This window comes from Necator americanus, chromosome X, assembly GCF_031761385.1.
Source record: "Necator americanus strain Aroian chromosome X, whole genome shotgun sequence".
NCBI lineage: Eukaryota > Metazoa > Nematoda > Chromadorea > Rhabditida > Ancylostomatidae > Necator > Necator americanus.
In genome coordinates, this window is record NC_087376.1 from 26,258,054 (window position 1) to 26,276,262 (window position 18,209).

General features: G+C 37.4%; 1 protein-coding gene across 2 annotated transcripts; it reads right to left on the reverse strand.

The window, feature by feature from the left end:
- Nucleotides 1-5,747: 5,747 nt before the first annotated feature.
- On the reverse strand, nucleotides 5,748-16,977 carry RB195_025570 (uncharacterized protein; the record flags this gene model as incomplete). 2 transcript variants are annotated; one of them, XM_064213786.1, is made up of 11 exons in its annotated part: nucleotides 5,748-5,885; nucleotides 8,189-8,335; nucleotides 9,054-9,176; nucleotides 10,238-10,414; nucleotides 10,532-10,652; nucleotides 10,745-10,822; nucleotides 13,013-13,122; nucleotides 15,890-16,056; nucleotides 16,155-16,214; nucleotides 16,792-16,865; nucleotides 16,940-16,977. In XM_064213786.1, 11 exons carry the CDS (start codon nucleotides 16,975-16,977, stop codon nucleotides 5,748-5,750), a joined length of 1,233 nt encoding a protein of 410 aa, XP_064069667.1. The 2 variants fall into 2 exon arrangements, with proteins under 2 accessions (XP_064069667.1, XP_064069668.1); XM_064213787.1 differs by lacking the exons at nucleotides 16,155-16,214; nucleotides 16,792-16,865; nucleotides 16,940-16,977 and having other exon boundaries at nucleotides 15,890-15,919.
- Between the last annotated feature and the right edge of the window lie 1,232 nt (nucleotides 16,978-18,209).

The following is an 18,209-nucleotide window of genomic DNA, read 5'->3' on the forward strand; positions in this document are numbered from 1 at the left end:
GAATGCTGCTCTTGCGTTTTTTTTTCTCAAAAAAAGGAACATACACATTGATGTAGTCAGTTTACTGTAGGTGTTTGAATATTCTTGACTTAGAGCAAATTTGAACTTGATTTTACATCTATATTCTTTCGATACCCCAACATTTTAAAAACATATTAAGAGGTGTTAGCCAAAGTGTTCTTCTTTCTACTCAGCAACTAAAAAAGAATGATATGGAAACGTGAAATGACATGAACGCCATCATCATGCTGATAAGGGTGCTGCGTCTAATCACGTAAAGTGCTAGACACTATTTAAAGTCATCACCCCACGAATCCGAGGTGGTACGGATTTCAGATGGAGTATTCATGTACGGGATAGTAGATTACGGAGAGGTGGGTGATTCCGTCCATTTCTTGCTAATTGGCTTAAAAAACGGCCCGGAAGATGCGGCGCGTGCACAAGGCTGGCGCGCCCCAATCGAACTCATTGTAGAAAATAGTGCACCGGAACGCTCGAAGCCTTATTTTCCGGGCCGTTTTCTACGGCAATTAGGAAGAAATGGACGGAATCACCCTTCTCCCTATAATCTACGACCCCGTAAACGAATACACCACCGGAAATCTGTGCCACTCCAGATCCGTGGAGTGATGCCTTTGAGCAGCTGTTTGCATGCAGGTATCCAGTCCTCGAAGAAAGGAGTCGGCAAACATTGTGAGGATAACCACAGCCGAGTAGAGATACGCAGGCGTACATTAGGGTGCGAGCAGTTGCCACGGCCATGAAACAGTCGACAGTATCACTTTTACTTTGCAGCAAAAAAATACTTGGATTCATTGCGCGATGCTGATGCAGAATAATCCCGCTAATTCGAATTTCAAACGTCTTCGCATCAGATCCATTCAGAGGAGTTCCACTCAGTGCCTTTCGGTGCCGACGTACCAATTCGATGCTGTGGGACCCGTTCCAATAAAAAAAAGAATAGACTTTTGCTAGCAACCGTTCCTCCCCCTTCCCTGTCCCTCTCCCTGTTATTGATAAATGCAACTAGAAATCCGCAGCTGTATTCGAATGGAGAGAGAGAGTTGTCGTTTATATTGCATTGTCTTATTTATTATTTATATTGTTTGCTATTACTACATCGTTGTTTTGTGGTGTAGAGTAGCATGTAGCGTCATATTGTTTGCTTATCTTTCACGTATCATCCATAATCTCACTGGCATAGTTTTATCACATTCTGCTTTTTATTACCACTTCGATTTACGTGTTAACAGCAAAAGTAGGTGTTAGAAAGGAAATAGAAATAAGAACTAGCATAGTTGGGTTTTCTTTGTTTGGCTTCTCACTAGTGCTTCTGTCAACTCTTACAGATCTGCGCACAATATTTGGTTAAATTAAAGAGGAAGAATAGCGAAACTTAGTTGAACAATATTGGGATTTCTCCAGGAACTCCGGATGAGAGGACTTAGAAGTAGTTCACAAGTAGGAGATCGATCATGGTTGCAGCTGTCTCCCCAACGATGCGACTTATTACGGATGATAGAACGAAAGCAATCCGCACAGCTGCTGCGATGTGCAGGCTCTTCTCCTTGGTTAAGTTATATTAGTTGGACGATTAACGATTAATGAGTTGGACGCCTTCTATCACGCAAAAAGTTGCATCGTCGAAGAGAGAGGACCACACAAGTCAGTTCCAATAGCTTTTGCTCGGATTACTACGGGAATTAAGCGTTATCGCGCCCAGTCTGTGAATCGTTCATTTCGTTGTCCGCCATGAAATGCATCACTCTACGAATCTGAGGTGGTACGGATTTCAGGTGGAGTATTCGTATACGAAATAGTAGATTATGGAGAGAGGGGTGATTCCGTCCATTTCTTCCTAATTGCCGTAAAAAACGGCCCGGAAGATACGGCTTCGGGCGTTCTGGCGCTCTATTTTCTACAAGGAGTTCGACTGGAGCGCGCCAGCCTTATGCGGTGCCGTATCTTCCCGGCCGTTTTTTACGGCAATTAGGAAGAAATGGACGGAATCACCCCTCTCTCCATAATCTACGATCCCGTTTATGAATACTCCACCTGAAATCCGTACCACCTCAGATTCGTGGGGTGATGCCTTTAAAGCTGAGAGGAGCAACCCACACGAAGGTGAGCCAGGCGACGACGCAGGGTTGTCTTGTTTAGGAAGTAAGGAAAAATGATTTAGCATGGCCAGAACCTCGGATCATGTGATCATTTATCCTGTGTGCATCCATTAAGATCGTTTGCAACTAGCAAAATGGGATATTCCTATTCCTTGAAATAAAGACCCTTTCTATTATAGAAATCTGAATCCGAATCTCATCGAAAAATCAATATATTTGAGTACAATTACTTAATAGAATTATTGCTACGAGTTACTTATCTTCAATTTGTTTAGAGAGAACTTATTGAATCTCTCCAAATAAAAGTACTAGATTGTTCAAGTGTATATTCTATATATAGATAATATTTATTTATATTTCCCTGATAGATTGAGACGTTTCCAGCATCCTGGAAAAAAATACTATCCTTAATTTCGACTACTTACTTATCTTGTTCAAAGTTCGTGGAAACTATCCAGAACAGAAAACGAACATCGTAGTTCGTTCACACTCTCGACTGACTACTTCACATTAACACAAGTGGACAAAAAAATACAAATCATTGTGGATTCCATTATTCATCTGTTTTTGCGTTTATTCCCTGGATTTGTTAATGATCAAGCTGCTGGTTTGCGTATTGTAGTTTGAAGTTCTCCTCGCGAATCTGTTTTCATATCAAATATTCTCGTTCGGATTTCAGTCGAAGGTGCAGTTATTCGTTGAATGACTAGAATTTCTTACGAAAAAGAAAAATCTTGTGGCGCTAAACCTTTTTTTTCCCTTGCAGCATCTTTTTTCAACCCTCTTTTTCAATACTTCAACATTCTGAGGTGAGTCCAAGTCCGAACTACGATTCTTTATAATCATATTTTTCGACATTAACACACAGGAAACTTCATTAGGAACAAAGAAAGTCGATGAATAGTACGTGATTTTTTGTCCAGCTCCTGGCGCAAATATTCGTTTTGTGATAGATCTCTAGAGAGAATCTTAATTATACCAGATTGTTAATATTTTCGTTGAAGTTCATTTGATTCCTGCAGGCAACCTATTTCTTTGCACGTCACTGAATTCTAGTGGATATAATTACGCAAATGAACTTCGGAAGTTTCCTTTAATTTGTCGAGAATAGTCGCACGGAAATCGAGGAGAGAGAGAGTCAAGTGCATCATTAATAAGCGCCAAATGAATAGCAGACTTCTATAAGGAGTGTCTTTTTTTCTGAACATATCGTTCGGGAGAAATTCTACGATTCCAGTTGAGTTCTCTCCAGTATCAATAGGATTCGAGACGTAGTCTGAAGATTCCTTCAGAAAAACTAGAACACCATATAATATTTTTGGAATTAGATTTATCAAGCGCATCAGACTGATCAATTTGCCCGACGAAGCAACTGTTTACCTCCGCATAAACGAGGAAACGAAACCTCAATTATACTATTAAACATTAGCGAACATGTTCGTTGACGAAGGTACTTCTTTGCACCCTCATTGAAATACTCGTTACACACTTTCATTTCACAACTCATGCTTGTGTAAAGAGTTGCTTCGTAGGGTGAAGTGACACATTCGATTTCCGAATTTGTAGGCAAAATTTCTCGTTTTCGATGCGAAACACTTGTAATTGCAAACTACATATACATTCCGAACCCTATCTACTGGAGAGGAAACTGGATAGTGAAAATTCTCTTGGACGCTGCCTTTAAAGGCATCACCCCACGAATCTGAGGTGGTGCAGATTTCAAGTGGAGTATTCGTATACGGGATGGGAGACTACGGAGAGGGAGGTGATTCCGTCCATTTCTTGCCGTAAAAAACGGCCAGGAAGATGCGGCGCCGCACAAGACTGGCGCGCTCCAATCGAACCTCTTGTACAAAATGGTGCGCCAAAACGAATGAAGCCGTATCTTCTGGGCCGTTTTTTACGGCAATTAGAAAGAAATGGACGGAATCACCCCCCTCTCCATAGTCTCCCATTCCGTATACGAATACTCCACCTGAAATCTGCACCCCCTCAGATTCGTGGGTGATGCCTTTAAGCATGGGGTTGAACGTATAAAGTGCATTTTTTTACTCTTTTGATAATTCTGACGGGAAAACTTTTGGGATTTTAAAAAGTAGCTTAGAGAAGTATGGATATGCTCCTTGAATGCAGCTATGCGCTTGTGCTTTTGCAGCTATTTCGCAATTTCGTACACCAACGAAAACGTTCCCTCACGTTATTGTGACTTTTTCACGGTAAATGGTGTACACCTGTGAGCTTTGTCATTTATCGCTCACCATAGGTTGGTGAAGCGGAATCGTAGGAGGTTTCACTGCCGACAGTACAAAAATCTATCTCAGCTAGGAGATCTGAGCAACTCATCCCTCTGTGGTCGACAAAATGCCGCTTGTCTTCTCCGGGACTATAAAAATACTGGCCTGGTACATCGATCGGCTTTCGAAAGTCCTTGTATAGGTCGAATATGGATTTCTAAAGCTCAAAATCCAGAATTGGGTGGATGAAGTGGAAAGCTTCTGAACAGCACTAAGCCCCTCATTCTTTATCCCTGCCACTCATTGCAGTGGTTATTTTCGTTTTCTACCAATAACATTAGCACCAGTAGACATCACTGATCTCCTTCCCATATTTTTTTTTTCGTGAGCTGATTCATTTGCAAAAGGAACAACATATGGGTCTTTTTATACTTGTTTCTCAAGCTGATGCTACCGTGGCTCTTTTTCGTCCTCGTTACGCCACTTGACAATCTTTGGTTTCAGGAAGATGGAACAACTTCCCATAATTTCTTCGAAACAATTATTTTATTGGATGAAAAATTCACTCAACGCATCATCTTTTCCCTTGGCAGTCGGGAATGGCCTTCAGGATCCTGCGAACTTAGCTTATGTGATCTCTTTTTCTTTCTTTTCTGTTTTTGTAAATCTTTTTTATTAAGAGTTTGCGCAAACAAACCACAAGATATCCCGTAATTGAGTGAAAAAATTGTGCGAGTCACCAACGAAATCGATGTCATATTTATAAATCATTTTCCATACGTAAATGGCACACACTCAAAAAAAGGTTTGTAAAAAAATAGAACTTTTTAAAATTAAAATCAATGCGTTTTATAGCATTTTTACTTTCGGAACGAACTTCCTGAACACCCTTTAAATTGTGATTGACGGAGATTTGACGAGCACCACCACTTCTCTTTAAAAAAATATTGCTTGAACAGTGAAGTTAAACTCAAATTATGTGATATAATTTTGTAGTATCTCTAATAAATGATATCTTTTTCCTAAAATCGTAAAATGTTAAATCTTCATTTTTAATCATTATGCACTGAATCGTTTGAGAAATCGCCCACATATTGACGTCTAAGAACCGTCAGCATTCAACGTATTATTTGTTGCACTGGAATATCCGTCTTTTCTTAACTATTCCTTCTTCTCTATTTTAATTGCACTAAATCTGCTTTTTTTCGAATGATAAACGAGGAGATTCACTAGAACTCTTCATTAGCCGGGTAAATGAAGGTGATCCTTACAATGCGAGACTAGAGAAAAGTAGAAGGAAAAATTCTATAACGTAAATTGCAGAAATATTTACTTGTATTCTAGGAAAGGTACCCGTATGTAGCAGTAGCTTTCGTTCATTCGCGATACTCTATCACAAGTTAGAACCCTTTGAAAGTAGTCTAGTTTCTACAAATGATCGTTCCGTTTCCATTCTTGATACTCGAGAACATCGCATACCGGCTTGAGAAAGATACGTCTTCTTTCGAGCATTGTCCGTCTGAAGATGAGCCTATAAATAGATTTGTTACGGAAGCTCATTGTCCACGTCTAAGAAAGAAAATGTTTTGTGGATCTCAAAAGCAATGTATCACAAAATTTGACGATGTTAGAATCTCTCCACGAAAAGATAAAGGATAATTGAAGTTCACTGTAGTAATCCAGAGAAAAAGACGTAAAGAACAGCTTTGCCTGATCTTCTGTCCCCAACGATGCGACTTATTACGGGTTATAGAACGAACAGAAACGGCGATGCTTCAACGATGGTGCGAATTGACCAGCTTCTAATGCTTATTTGAGGTATAATATTAGTTGGATGAAGTATAAAGTCTCTGGCGTATCAACTCGCTTTGGATGCACACCAACGCGTTTTACTGCAATTCATAATCGATGAGGTTTGGGAACACGTTTTAGCCTATACAATGAATTGGGAGGCCAGGCGATGATCAAGTCAGTCTTTTTATCCTTCCACACAAGTCTGGTATCAATTTATAGATGCCGGAGGCGTTCAAAGGCATCACCCCACGAATCTGAGGTGGTGCACATTTCAGGTGGAGTATTCTTATTAGGGATAGTAGATTATTTAGATTATTTAGAAAAGGGTGATTCTGTCCATTTCTTCCTAATTGCCGTAAAAACGGCCCGGAAGATGCGGCGCCGCACAAGGCTGGCGCGCGCCAGTCGAACTCCTTGTAGAAAAAAGTGCGCCAGAACGCCCGAAGCCGTATCTTCCGGGCCGTTTTTTACGGCAATTAGGAAGATATGGATGAAATCACCCTTCTCTCCATGATCTACTATGCCGTATACGGATACTCTACCTCAAATCCGTAGCACCTCAGATTCGTAGAGTGATGCATTTAATGGCGGACAACGAAGTGAACGATTCACAGACTGGGCGCGATAACACTTAATTCCCGTAGTAATCCGAGCAAAAGCTATTCAGATTCGTGGAATGATGCTTTTAACGCAGCTGTTAAAAGGTTCCGCCGTGGCTGGAGCATGATCAATCGGAGGTTCGATTCCGCCGTTGTGGCAACCAAGCGTTTCATCCTTATGTGGTCGATAAACTTGTGGGACCAGACCTGTCAAGGAGAATAAAAACAATGGCTTGATGAATCGGGTAGCCATGCAAGTCATTGTACAAGGTAGTTACACGTTCATAGACCTCAACCAATTGTGAATTGAAGTGAACACGATGGCGCATCCCAAGCAGATTGATCTTTAAAGGCATCACCCCACGAATCTGAGGTGGTGCGGATTTCAGGTGGAGTATTCGTATACGGGATGGGAGACTATGGAGAGGGAGGTGATTCCGTCCATTTCTTTCCAATTGCCGTAAAAAACGGCCCGCAAGATGCGGAGCGTGCACGAGGCTGGCGCGCTCCAATCGAACTCCTTGTAGAAAATAGCGCGCCGGAACGCCCGAAGCCGTATCTTCCGGACCGTTTTTTACGGAAATTAGGAAGAAATGGACGGAATCACCCTTCTCTCCATGATCTACTATGCCGTATACGAATACTCTACCTGAAATCCGTACCACCTCAGATTTATGGGGTGATGCCTTTAATATTAGTTGGATCACGGACATTCGTCGATAACGGAGTTGTCCGCACTCCATCGCGTTATATGTTGTATCGTTGAGTAAATAAAGTCGCCTGAGATTACTACGCACACCTTTCCCAGGATCATCAAGGAGAATTGGTTGTGATTTCGTCGTTCATATTCGTGAACTACACCCTACCCCTATCTATTCTTGGAAAGATCGCAACATCGGCAGTTTCCTGATACGTTAAGACGGGCAGTTAATTTAAGAGCGTTGTTGTTTTCGATGTGGCCAGTTCGAGAAAAGCGATGCGTTATCAATTTGCAATTTAGCTCTTACAGTAGTTAAATGGATGAATGAAAACGTAGAAGAGATGGAGGGAAGGGTGGAGAGTCTATCTTCAGCAAAGCTTATACGTTTATCTCAAAACGATTGGAAATCTTGGTTGTTACGAACGAATTCCAGTGTGGAGGATTTGAAAACAACAATGTGAACAAGATCCGCTTTTCGCTAGCACACACACATCCACAACATTCCCGGATGTACATCGGTGGAGATAAGCTAAAGAGAAGAGAGGATCTTCTGGAGAGATTCCCTCAAAAAATCAGGAGGATCTCAAAAACGACTATCAGCTAAGTATACAAGATCCTAATGCTTGTCTATGCTAGGAAATAAAGCACGGTACTTCCATGTTAGATTGTGACTGGTAATAAAGATTTAAAGGATATGATGTGGATGATACTGAATTCGATTAGAAACAAAGAAATACCTACTTTAAGGTACATAGCAGTCATATGTCGAAATTGTTCGTTGCATAACAAAAACACGAAGAAAGGAATAGTGGCGTTGACAATAGAAAGAATATTGATAGCATTATTTAAAATGCACATCATGTAGTGGTGTTCTGACGAGGATGCGCCCTGCAATCTCATTATACATTCAACAAAAACAAAACAATCATCGCCATAGATTTTCAGATCATCCTAGTAGAATTGTAACAGGATAATGCAGATTGAAAAATGAATTTGAAAATTATCAAGAATTCCTTTTCTGCAAAATAAAACTCGGTTTTTTTTTAAAAACACATACAGGAACCTAGCGCTCTTCCAGGTTGACAAGTTGACAGTTCAAGCACAGTAGTTCCACGATGGGTTGTGGATATAACTTAGAAAATATTGAGTCATGCATTAAATAATGCAGTCTTTCCAATTACACAAATTAGATTTTTTTCCCGTCATGGATTAGTGAATCTTGAAAGAGATGGATTGAAAATCTGTCAGAAGAGGAAAAGAGGATCCTAGAAAACGGAAAAAATATATTTATGCTTTTAGGAAGTTTTGTTGGTTTTGATTCTGAAAACAAAAGAAGTATAGAATACTGCTTAGTTTATGCTGCTTTATAAATACAGTATTGTTGTCGGGATGAGGATGAGTGAGGATTTCTAGGATCGTCAAAGCTATTAACGTGTTGAAGGTCTAAGCGCATGTATTATTGGAGTATTGGAGTTTATCATTATTTTTGGAATTACACTTTCGTCAATTTTATTGCTACTTTTGTCTTTTTTCCTAAAGTGGATTAGCGTAATTAAATGAGAATTCTCCCCTTATCATACAAAAAAATATTGAAACATAAACATACCTTTAAAGCAACTGCAGCATGAGTAAGCGTGGCAGGACCTTCGAGAAGTAGATGTGATACTGTGGTAGCAACAGTCATTCGTATTACACATTTTCGTCTTTGTGAAAAAGCTTCGCCGAGCTCCTTAATCATTTGTTCTTTTGCCGACAACAATTGTCTCGTAATGGCTAATGATATCTGATGATTCACATCCCTTGGAGATAATTATGGGTGCTTCGGGATTGGATTTGCTACTTGCGCGCGCCTAGGACGATGTCACTATGCACTTGATTTTATTTCAAGAAATATGAACTTTCACTTTTTTAAAACCAGCGTACAAAGGAACTGAATGGATGTTGGGAGGATCTGGTCTCGAATACATAGGGAATAAGGAAGTGGTTCACGAATGCGAGCGTAATTACGCTCAGTTCTCACCAGTACTCCAAATAAAACATGTGAAACAGCCTCAATTGCACCAGTGTCCCCAACGATGCGACTTATTACGGGTAACGAAACGATGAACAATCCGCAACGCGTCTGCGAATGAGCACAAAATGGGCAGCTTTTGTTAGGTATTTGCGTAATATTAACTGAATTCCCGATTATCGGGGACGACGGAATTGGTCGTGTTCTATTACGTTGTAAGTTGCATCGTAGTGGGAAGAGGTGCAACCAAATCTGTTTTACACGTCATATTCGGAACTACGAAGGGGAATTAAGGGTGATCTCATAGTTGTGAACTACACTTCTGCCGCTATTTATCCATTCGTTTATTGAAGTTGCTATTAAATTTAATATGCTAAAGAGTATGTGTGCTGATAAGTAGATCACAAGTAGCTTTGTAGAGGGAACAAGAGCGCGTACATCCCCGAAATTTTCTCTGGACGGTCGTAAGTTTAATATTTTTGTTCCGTCTATGAGAGCTTTTCTTTCTTCTCTTTTTTTTTCCCAAACGGGAAATGCTAACATACTTATTACATACATACAGCGCCAAATTAGTGTATAGCCTTGAGTCTCATAATTATACTTCGTTCATGGTTCTCGGGCACGTGCTCTAATTATTGAACTGCAACCGAGTAGAATCTGCATCACGTACACATGTAATCATAACATAGTAATTCTTTCCATAGAGAAAATCATTCGTTTGGTTCCCCATACCATCACCATTCATTAAGTAGTTCAAAGTTTCAAAAAGTCGTATTAACCTTGAACGTGAACTGTTTAACGATGAGAATCGAACAGACGAGCATAGCAATTGTTGGAATTATTATCGCAACGGTAGTTTGAATCCAATAGTAAACTCTTTGGATCACTTCATATACGTTGTTACTACGCATCATAAATACGTACATATTCTGGATATACCAACAAGATGAATTTCTCTGAAAATATTTCTCATAATTAAATTGAAGATTACTGTATTTAAAGAAAATCTAACTAAACCAAATGTTTAGCACTAAAAGTAATAGAACGAAAAAAAAATGTGATAAAGTCAATACCTCTGGCAAAATATGTTCTTTTATTGCCAGCGGATGCATAGCGATCTCCGTTGTAAATACCAACGTCAAATGTAACAATGTTGATAAGGATAACGATATCATCAGGAAAAACCATGTAGTCCTGTAAGAATTTTATTTTTCACTACGTTGGTGTGCATAATCCTTCATTTTGTGATTAATTTTTTTTTGTAATCAAAAAAAAAAGAAAATTACCTTTTTGTACAATATTGGCGAAATAAGAATGGCATTAGAACACAGACGACTGTCTCCACGGTAACCATTAGTGTGAGCCTAAAAATTTAAGATGCCCTTCTGAAATGACATTGCATAGCTATGTTTGAGAAAACATCCATCCTCTTCTTCTCCAACTTTTTAATATTTTTCAGTTATAGTTCATTGTCATATTTGCTATATTTTCACTTGATATACTCACATTTTACATTTTTTTCCACATAATTATAATGTAAAATAGTTTTCCTTCTTTTGTTGTTACTCTGATCTTTTTTCCCTTAACTGTAGAGAATTGCTAAGGAAGAGATTCGAAGTGCTTATACCAATGTCGGTAACCGGTCTGATATATGAACACATCAATGGCTCTGGATTAGATCCATTGAAGGCATATTCATCACTCTTTGGGCACTAAGATAAAAGGATTAGGTGGGAAAAAATACTGGGTGCTTAACCGCTTGGTAGAATATCTCCAGCGAAAAATTTGTGGACAAAATTCATAATACATGAATATGTTTCTTTCTATAAGTATAAGATATGCTATTGTCATAAATTTTATTTGTGCAAACCATCATGTTTTTAAAAATGTTTCTATGAATACAATATAAGTTTCACTATGCATTCAACGTGATACTCGGGAATAAATACCTGTTTTTTAATGGTTTCACATAAGAATACGCTCAAATATCTGAATGGTCGTAAGTGTTTGGTAATTTGAATCCAAGTTCTAAGCTGTGGTGTTTATAAGGACTGTAATTTAGAGTTTTCCAGATATTATTATCATTTTTAACATTTCGTGTTGAATCCCAACAATATTCCAACAACAAATCGCTTGTGGCATTCTGTTTATTTAGAGACTTCCGAATTCTTAAAGCATTTTAAAAATAATGCTTGTTGAGAAATTTTTATCGTGTATTTTTACAAACCACAGCTTATTCGATACATAATTGTGAGAAATGAATATTAGCAAGTGCTGATTTTTTCTCGGATAGCTTTCGCTTATTTTTTTCGTGGAATTCAAGTAGATTTCTACTTTGCGGAGCATGTTGCAAAAGGTTTTCCAGTTTTGTTCTGAAGAATTAGTTCTGTAAGACATAGAACTCATAGAATTTTCCTCTCTTTCTTTTTTTCATACGTCTTCGTAGAATTTTTTTTCTGAAAAATCAGATATAAAAAGTTAATTTATGCAGAGATTGTTCCATTTTCTTCTTTAAATGACCTCACAAAAATGTGGTAAAGATAACTTCAAAGTAAGAGAATTAATTTCTTAGCATTTGCATAGCAGGAGAATTCTTACCATAATCGATTGGGAGAAAAAAAAAGAATAAATGCCGGCATGCAAAGAGTGTGCAGAGCATTTTAATCCTATTTTTCAAAAAAAAGTTCTTACGCATATTTGTCGAAGGAGAAGAGAATTTTGTAGTGGCTGTTTAGGCACCCAGACAAATGTTTTCTTGACATAAATTTGAGTCCATAATAATATGGATATCCTGACAAATACATCTATCATTCTCATATTGAGGTGTATTGCTAAGAGTGCTAAAACTTTCTACTATTCGATAATTCATGAATAACGTCATTCGAACTTCAATTTGATTTATTATGCAAATAACGCCTACGTATGCATTACATTGATGCCGCACGCACACACACACACACACACACACACACACACACACACACACACACACACACACACACACACACACACACACACACACACACACACACACACACACACACACACACACACACACACACACACACACACACACACACACACACACACACACACACACACACACACACACACACACACACACACACACACACACACACACACACACACACACACACACACACACACACACACACACACACACACACACACACACACACACACACACACACACACACACACACACACACACACACACACACACACACACACACACACACACACACACACACACACACACACACACACACACACACACACACAAACGTAGCGCAATGATCTGCAAGCTGAGGTAGACAACCTCGAGAATTATCCTCTGTGAACCTCATTTTTTCACCCTGATAATAAGTCTCTATTAAATTGTTATAATATGTTACATTAATATGTTAAATTAATGGAAATTTTGCAGTGAGGGAGTACGTTATAGAATTTCCAGCTGTCCTCTTAGTATTTTAGTATTTCCAGAATATAGGGAATTTTTACAATTAATGCATAGCACAAGAACAAAAACTAACCATGTTGACATTGTTCCACTTATATTCGATATTGTCATTATATAGGAACGTGTATGCCAGAATAATGGTTCCAACCATAGTTGTGCTGGATTTGTCCATGCATGAATTACCTGAATAATACGTAGAATAATATCATTTTCTATAAAATATTACTTCTATAATTGAACAGCAGCAGCAGCAGTACTCTCCTTCCCCCATTACTTTGAAGATTGACGTTTGTGTCAATGTTGAGCACGAGGAAATTGTTTTTGCACTTATTTTTCGGAACGATTCCAGATGTACGAAATGTTATCCACAAATGTGAAAAAATTTGTTCATTTGCGAACGTTTACGAGGAAGAGTGTGATGTTTTTAGGGGGATGCCCATAGGAAGGAAAAACAATAGCGGAAATATAAACGAAGTATCTGGATATATTCGACATTCATGGATTTGCAAAAACACTCTAATTGGATTGATCCTCTCGTATTTCACTTTTTTTTTTGTTATTAGAGTTCAGCGCTCACAACGACTGTCATAATTGAAACGGAAGTGTTTTTCCTGCAGTAGTTACACTGAAAATGAGTAGTTGTATTCGATTTCCCTTCCTAGGAACTTAAAACTAGGAGAAGAGAAAATGTGGAAAAGTCAGAGGAACTGAAAAAAAATTTCAAGTCGGATAGCTGGTTAATCAAGAAAATAGAGAGAAGGATGGGGAAAAGTTAGAAAAAAGACATGCTTTTATTGAAAAAGAAACATTAAAAAACTGCGATTTTTGTGGCATAGCTTCGATTTAATTACCCAAAAACATTTTTGCGACATGTTTACGGTAAATACTAAGATTAAAAAGAGATTTATCAACATTCAGAAATCACAGACGAAGACTAATTCAACTACGCCAAACAGAAATAGACGTATTATAAGGTTTTATGGAATCCCGTCAAACTAACTTTTTGTTTTTTCTCCTAGGATTAGTTATAGAATTAATAGAAAAAAACTAGAGGCGTTTCTTTTTCTGGTGCACAGAGTGCCATAAAGGAATTATTTTTTTTTTCTGTAGTTCCCTTTATGACATCCTATGCATCATATATAAGGTTTCCAGTTCTTTCTTTTAATCCTATGACTAATCCTAGGAGAAAAAAGAAAGGGCTGCTATTGAAAACACTTTTTCTACTCTCCTGCTATCTGGTAATTAATTATTAGTATTGAGAAAATGGATGCTCTCATTGACTCCTTAGTACGATTTTGTGGATTTTTAAAAAAATTGATCTCTATACAAAAATTGAAGGTCACAGGGAAGAATTTGCAAATATCAAACCTTGAATATGCACTTTTCAAAATTTCTATAGAACAAAGTGTTATTATGTTTTTTGAACATTACTAGTAAGCTACTCATTTCTCTTAGCATAGTATCTTCGCATGAATAAAGTACATTTAAAATGGTTATTCTAGTGAGAATACTCAATTATTTTGTTTCTTTTTTGAATAGATATGGAATTTTCTGTGAAAATTAATTCTGATACTTCGTTGTTCTTGCTAGTAATTGTAAGTAGGAGTGGGATTGTAACTATGAGTAAATAAATACTTTGTATTATACTTTAAAAACATATGAAAGTTGGTCTTAATTGAAAATATCGATTAACTACAGAAGTTGGGAGGTAAAGAAGAAAACTGGAGAACTCTAAACTACAGAATTTATACCTATAAAGAATAATTCATAGCTTCACATCTGAAAATCGTGCGAACAACTGGTGCAACGTTTATTTTGAAATACTCATCAATTTTTATGTTTGATGTGATAGAATAATTGAATTAATAACGAAACATTGGATTTTCCCTTCATAAAACTTGTTGTGAGAGATATGTATTAAAATACAATGAAAAAAAGGGAATTCTCCGGTAGATAACAAGAGAACGTTCAGCTTTTTTCGAGCGTCAAAAAAAATCTTTTCGAGTAACATTGAGGAAAAGTTTTACATTTTGACATATTTGAATCACTATTAAGAAGATGGGTATTGTTGAAATTTAGGTTTACCCTTACATTATTTCAACTGAAACAACATGTAGTTTACTGTTTACAGTTTACAGTACATAAGGTCATTACAAAAACATTCAGATGAGGAAATCACCAAGTTTTCTAATGTCTACGGCCAAAATGACTAAACATGGATACAGGGATATTTTTGTTTATTAATGATGCGAAATTAAAAAAAATTTTTTTTGTGAGAGATTTTGAAAAATTCCAGTTTTTCTGTATTTCTTCTTCACGAAGTCGCACATTCAAGATTCACACGACAATCAACGTTTTGAAAAAGTGCAATGTAATATTATTCCACGAACACAACAGCTGCTGTGGTTGAATAGGCGGAATAGAAAGACAATTGAAGGAGCATAGTAGCTGTATAAGGAAGAGATTGATGGAGATCCTATGTGCACATATAGATCATCTTAGTATTACAATTGTTCATTAATTTTTCTCGAATTGTATGAAATTTCTGGTTGAGAGCTGTTAACATAATGATTATATGATTGTTAACTATTATTAGTATTGCTCATATTTGTGGATCTAAAGTAGTATAATTTTTTTCTCATTGCAACGTCTAATAAATTCAAACGAATGACGTGTGCATGTTCCATGCACTTAAATCCTTTGAAATCAATCCCTCTGGATGAGAAGAGGTCAGTGATTCTCGTAACCATGAACGCCAAATGAAATTTGCATGTAAAAATCCAGTAATCTCAACGAATTTTATCCCTTTCATTACAGAAAAAAAGCAGATAGGGGAAGTTCCTTTTTGAAATGAACAACGTTCACGTGATGTCAAGTTATATTCACTCATTGTGCTACGTACATAATTAGAATCAGCTCTATAGCTGTTTGATTGAGATTAATTGCGTACCTCGAGAAGTCGCGACCACACAAAAATCATATTGAAAATAGCTTTGGCGCGTAAAAAGTGCACCGAACTACTTCCATCGAAATAGGAAAGACTGTAGATCAAAAGATTTAGAAGATTTCCCAGCAGACAAAGCAACATCAATGGTGGTACGATATATTTTAGAAGCACTGAAAAACATATTTCTATCGTTATAACTCAATAAATAAAAGAAACGCTAAAAGAGTTAATAAGTCAATGTATTACTATGGATATTAAAATCGCTTACATATCTCCACGGATCCGCATGATGAAGAGTAGAATTTCGGATTGTGTTCCACTCGTCGCACTAAAAGCACAAAAAAAAAACCTGTGAATATCGTTCTTTCCTTATAATAAAAATAAAAGAAAATAGAAAAGATGCTTTGAGCACTTAATTCAGCAATAAACATGCGTGATGCGAGGAATTATTCCCCATCACTCAAATATTATTAATTACTGCGCTGCGACAGATGAGGACTCCTCGAAGGCTTAGAGGTGCTATTTGCCTCTTTCCACAGATTTAATATGCATTATTTCCCACCAAAATCAAACCTTAGTTCTCCTTTTGAAGAAAAAAATTCATTTTGTTTCAAGCGCTTAGTAAAGAAGGAATTTATAAGTACAATATGCACATCTGCGAATAATTGCGTTTGTAATTTTGTTTCATGAACCAAAGATCTAGTCAATGGTTATATGATGCGTTTCGCGATTAACAAAAGTTAGAGATAAACAAAAATGTTATGACGAGCTGCTAACAATGGAATCCAAGATTATTTTCTGGAAGGAAAGAATTATTAGAATTGATTTCAGTCATTTGCAGCTGAAGTAGTTAGCTAATAAAATATTAAGGTAGGAAAAGATGAGAAAAACAATTGAGCACTCACGTTCAATTGTAGCTGGACATTCGGCTACACCCATGGTATCGTATGCTGATACCTCCTTGATATAATCCAAAAACCTGCAAGAAAAAAGTTATTGTTTCGTTGTCATGGCACAGCAGTTGTTCGTATTATATTTCATTCACGTACAAACCACAACTGGTTTATAGCAGATCCACAAAGTGGTTTCATTCCTAATTGAAGAATATTAGACAAAGTTATTGCCTAATCGTTACTGCTATGCTTATTGTAACTGAGTTGAAACAGAGTTGTACATATGATCTACAGTCATTTCTGGAGCCAAATTTTTAGCTTATTTTAGGTTAAGTCATATCAGTGATGTTAAATATAATCCTACTGTCGAATTACGTATTGGATTCTAGAGGTTTCTAATCTTAGAGATGAGAAAATTTTTCCACGTTTCAACGATAATTATATCCAAACATAAAAATTCATTGTTTCCTTCGCTAATTGTTATTCAGTCAATGTAGAATTACTAAGGTGATACCTGATATTCTGCAGAAATTGAAAATGCTATAACTACAGTGGTTTTTTTTTGCAGATCAAACACGCACAAAATATGATACTCACCCGTAACATTGCCTCAATGTAAGTTTAGGACTCTTGAATAGAACTCTACAACTTGCGGTGAATTGTTCATAGTCGAATGAAGCGGCCATTGACAACCGATCAAAATTAGCCTCTGCCTGCAGTGAACAAAACAAAAAGGTATTGTGAAGAAAGGTTTTCCGGTCAAAAATAGATTAACGCACGTGCAAATTTGAATTGAGAGAGAAGAGCTGGAAGTTGAGAAGTGGTCATTTTTTTCTCTAAGTTATGAATTGAGAAAAAAGCGTAAATAATAAAAGTTGTAAAGACATAACTGAGAAGCCAAGCAACACAATTATCATCATATAGCGGATGGAGACATGGAATCTGTGCTTGTATACGCGATGCAGCAATGAAACGATTCCACGTGGAGAAGTGAAAATAGAACATCTGGATGAAACTCGTCGAATCCGAGGCTTTCAAAGTTCACTTAGAACTCCCGAACAACATATTAAGGAAGGAATCATGTAAATTACTTGAGTAGTAATGTACTGTGTTGACGTATATTCTTGAAAACGGATCTGAGACCGATGAAGAGGCCAAATTCAACGTCGCGGCCACGCCCATTCCTCAGACGTGGGCGGGGCGAGGAAGTGGTGTGTGCGAGCAATGATACTGGAGCAGCCGGATAATGGAATATGAATTGTTTCGGTTGTTTGGAATAAATGAATAACAATATTATATAATATGTATTTACGATATAAATAGGTAAGAAACGTGTCCACAACGATTTAATTTAATCTCATTTTAATTGCGTTTTAAATGGTCCTTGAGAGAAGTTTTGCATTTCAACTACAATTTTTACGCTTACAACA